At 43.4% G+C, this 4,434-nt stretch overlaps 1 protein-coding gene across 1 annotated transcript in view; it reads left to right on the top strand.

Annotated features, from left to right (window-relative positions):
* The first annotated feature begins 2,512 nt into the window (after positions 1 to 2,512).
* Positions 2,513 to 4,434, top strand: part of LOC123143505 (reticulon-like protein B23) — a 5,426-nt gene continuing 3,504 nt past the window's right edge. The window contains exon 1 of the mRNA XM_044562444.1: positions 2,513 to 2,817. Within this exon, the coding sequence (XP_044418379.1) occupies positions 2,645 to 2,817 (173 nt within the window). The 5' untranslated portion in view covers positions 2,513 to 2,644. The remainder of the gene's footprint in view (positions 2,818 to 4,434) is intronic.

The raw sequence follows: 4,434 nt of genomic DNA, 5'->3' as shown, positions 1-4,434 counted from the left end.
GTAGAGCGTCCGGCTGCCGCCACGTGTCACGTGTTGGGCGCAGGGGTGAGCCCACGTTGTGCCAGCAGGTAGCACAGGACACCGGGTAAAAAAATGTCTTATCTTATAACTATAGAGCCCACATAGACTGGGACACCCCTAATTTTTCTAGAGGGACACCCGTACAACCAGGCTTCACCCAGCACAACGCAAGTGCAGCCCGGCGCGTGACGAAGGCCCAGTCGAACCTGTCTAGATGCACGCAGTAGATCGATCGATCAATAGATCGATACGTGCTTTCCTGTTCGTCTGCTCCACGCTGCGCTTTGTGCCCTTGACCTTTCGCTTTCGTCCGTATCCACCCATCCGCCGTACTCGCCGCCTATCGACATATCACGGCATGTCATCGAATCAATGGAGAAAAGAAGGAACAGGTACGCTGCATCAGTCCCCAAACCCAATGCGGTGTGCCTCAGCCTCTATTGCATATCGGTTCTAATTATAGATTTTTTTCTCTAACCCTAGGGAATTAGGGCTACTGGATAAGACGAGAGATTTTGATTGTATTGGATAATTGGACTATTTAAAATAATTGTGCACCGAGTGGAGACAAATATTGCAACACCCTAGGACGGCAGCACAATATCAAGTAAGTTTTATGTTACATTTAAAGTATTCTGTGTGTACACATGATTCATAGTTCTTTTCTTCCTTCCAAATTTTCATAGTATTCTGTGTGATTAAGTAATATTTGTGAGCTCTCTCAAAAAATGGAGACAAGAAAACATATTGTCTATCCCTTGGTTTATCGGACTTATTATTGCACAACTGTAATTAATATGTTACTAAGTGGTTTTGTTTCTTTTGATTTGTAGGCAATCAAGATCTAGTGTTGCATTTTCTTGTCATCGGTTATACTTTATTCATAATCTGGACACTTCGGTTCTTCTTCAATGTTCAATTTCCTATTATCAACTAATATTTCAAGTGAAACTCTTCATTTTGGATCTCTGGTAAGCATATTCAACGTTATATCGTATTCTTGGTATATTGTATTATTACAAGTGTGTTACTTTTATCTATATAATTACTTGTTATCAACATATATGTGATAGAGATGGGACCCGGGGTCATTTTTGTCCTAGGTCCGCCCCTGGTTGGGCGCTTCCTTGAAACTTTACTTTTTATTTTATATTTTTCTGTACATGTTGTTGGATTTTAGATGGGTCTGTTTTGGCTTTTTTGTTTATGCCTGATTTTTTTCTAGGTTTTGGAGAAGCAAAATTGTGAAAATAACTTATTTTGTGTGAAAATAATTGGGCTTCCACAAGAAGGACAAATTTTCTTTTCGTGGATGCACAAAATTACTTCCGCGAGAAAGCGCAACTGTGATGCTCAAAAAGAGAAAAATCATGATTTTTTTTGCTTACATGAGAAGTACAAATTTGCTTCTCATGGATGCATAGATTTGCTTCCGCGAGAAAAACAACTGTGATTCTCGGAAAGAGAAAATTTTGTTTTTTTTTCTTTCACGAGAAGCATATATTCGTTTCTTTTGGAGGCACATATTTGTTTCCGTGAGAAACACAGCTAGCACAACTGTGCTTCTTGGAAAGATAATTTTTTTCTTTCACGAGAAGCATATATTCGTTTCTTTTGAAGGCACAGCTAGCACAGCTGTGCTTCTCGGAAACAAAAAATATTGACATTTTTTCGCATGTTTTTGTGTGTGTGAAAGGCACATATTTGCTTCTGCAAGTGTGCTTCTCATGATCTGTTTTGCATGTTTTTTTGTGCTGCGGCCAGAAGTAAAGATTTGCATCTCGTGGAGGCACAAATCTGTATTTCCAAAAAAGGAAAAAAAAAAGTAAAAATACCGTGCTTCCGGCTCAAATTTTTTTCTTTGGCTTTTTGCATAAAAAAAGTTTATTGAAACCTAATCTAATCCAGTTTCAAATTTCTCGACGTATATTAGCACAAAGGATTTGCGCATCATCCTAGGGCTAACTTTGTGGGAACTATGGAAGCACATAAATGCAATTGTCTTTAACGGAGCACGGCTTTCGTGTGAGGTGCTACTAAGTAGAATTAGGCTAGAGGGTTTAGTGTGGTTGTTGGCCGGCCTGCTAAAAGGGGATGCAAACCCTTTCTTTAGTCGGTTAGCGAGGTGGGATAGGCGTGAAGGGTTGAGTGTTTTGAAACGCTTGTAACTAAGGTGAAGGTATTTTTTTTGCCCTTCTTCTTTAATATATGAAAATTCTGGACGTAGTGCCAACTAGCGAAGCGAACGCATCAAACGCACTAGCAATGCGAACTAACCAAGCGAACGCACATCAAACGTAGCGAGCGCAGTGTGCAGGCTAATGAATGGGCTGGCTCACTACTGTTGCATGCAGTGAAAAGCGAACCCATGGGTGAGGGAGCAATTTATCGAGCCGGCCCATGTCGCTGTAGACAACACGGCGCATGGCAGGACCTGCCGGGCTCAGCTTATGGCCTCCATCCGAACTAAGCCCAGGGCCCATGACAACCAAGTCCAAGATACGTGTCCTGCGCGTGTGATAGAGAGAGAGAGAGAGAGAGAGAGAGAGAGAGAGCGACCGACGGACGCCACCAGCAGAGCCGAGCCGGCGGCGGGGGCAGCTTGGTCGACGCCACGGCCGCGATGGGGGCGGGGGGATCCTGGCGCTGGGCCGTGGGCGCGGTCTGCGGCGGGCTGGTCTACTACCACTGCGCGGTGCGGCGGGCGAGCGCGGTGTCCCTCGCCGCCGACGTGCTCCTCGTCCTCCTCTGCTCCCTCTCCATCCTCGGCCTCCTCTTCCGCCACCTGCACATCTCGTGAGTGCCTCCCGCGGCTCGTCTCTTCCGTGCCTCAGCTCCGCTCTTTTTTTCTACAGCGTGTTTGGTAGTTTAAGGGAAAAGGGAACGGGAATTTATGAGAGGGAGTTGATTGATCCCCATCTCTAATTCACACGAACCAAAAACGTTGTGAGGATTAGACTTGGGAAGTGGTTTATTAGTCCCAATCCCACGTTTGGTTTGGGGTGGGAATTTGACAGGGAATTAGTTTCCTTTGTTTGGTTGGTGGGTCTAGGAATTGGAGTTGTTCATACAAATTGAATCGGCTGTATTGTCTAGGTCTGCAACTTCACACCGGGCACAGAAAAAAATGGGGCGGCTCGGGCGCGCTTTATTTTGCGGCAGTTCAGTTTGTATGAACAACTCCAATTCAGTTGAAGACCTAAATCTGGACATCCACTTATTTTTTGGCCACCTTGAGCTCCTGGCGAACAAACACCACTTTGCAATTGTCACGGAATTTGATGAAAAGTTGTGTGTTTCCAGCATCACCCCCAATGACACAAACAGCAATAATAACTTCTTCAGTACTGAGACCTTCAAGATTTTGGAGAATATCAAGTAATTTGGTTCTATTGGCTGATGTTTGCTCATGAACTTCAGCTCCATGCATAAATGCCCTCTGTAAACCATTAATGGTTTTTGCATTCTCCTGCTCTGCTTCCAAGAACTTCGCAATTGTATTGGACAGGCTTATAAGACCCGACTCAAGTGCATCATCATTAGGGTATGTTCTCTTACGACCAGGCCTAGAACCACCGGATGGGTTTGTGTTCTCATGTGTTTCAGGAGGATTCTCCTTGGCTGCTTGGCTAATAGGTTTTGCATCTGCCGTTGATCCACCTTCTACAATTTCTTCTTCTCTGGAACGTTTAGCACTCCCTCCTTTAGCCAAATCACTAGCATAGACCTCACATAGCTTGTCAAAATAAACCATAGGCTTCATGTACAGAGGACTGCTCCCTCACAGGACTACAAAAAAGAGCATAAATTTCCATTAGAAACTAAATTGTAATGAAAAAACATGAAACTGAGCAGCTTGCTTTACATATTGAATGAACATATTTTACCTTTGCCCAGCCCATATACGTCTCTCTATCTCCAGTTACCATCTTCCTCGCGTCATCCCATCCAAACCCACTGCCATTTTGCATAATTTCTAGAACATGTGAAAGTTGCTTCTTCAAAATCTTAACTATAGACTTGATATGTGGTCTGCTTTAGGATCAGCGTGTGGCAGTACTTTAGTCATTTCCTTTTCAATGTAGGTAAGATATCTGGACTTGTGACCGGTATCAATTTTCCAAGAAGAATCATTCATTTCATATAGAATGCCAATAAGTAACTTTCTTATCCGCTGTCCATGTTCTTTTGTCTCTCTTTTTTGGATGTCAATTTGCTCTCCTTTAGCCTGGTATTCTGCTAGTTTCAATATGATAATAAAATGTGTGTGTACAAACAGTAAAGAATATAGATGCTCATAAAGGAAATATGATGTTTAGGTTATTGCTCTTCAATATGTGCCTTCCGAGCTACAGTTGGCGGGTTTCTTTACGAAGTCCCAGACTAGAGCGTAGCATGGATTTACCATGGGGG

The sequence above is a fragment of the Triticum aestivum genome, chromosome 6D (genome assembly GCF_018294505.1).
Source record: "Triticum aestivum cultivar Chinese Spring chromosome 6D, IWGSC CS RefSeq v2.1, whole genome shotgun sequence".
NCBI lineage: Eukaryota > Viridiplantae > Streptophyta > Magnoliopsida > Poales > Poaceae > Triticum > Triticum aestivum.
This window is presented reverse-complemented; position numbering and strand designations above follow the sequence as displayed.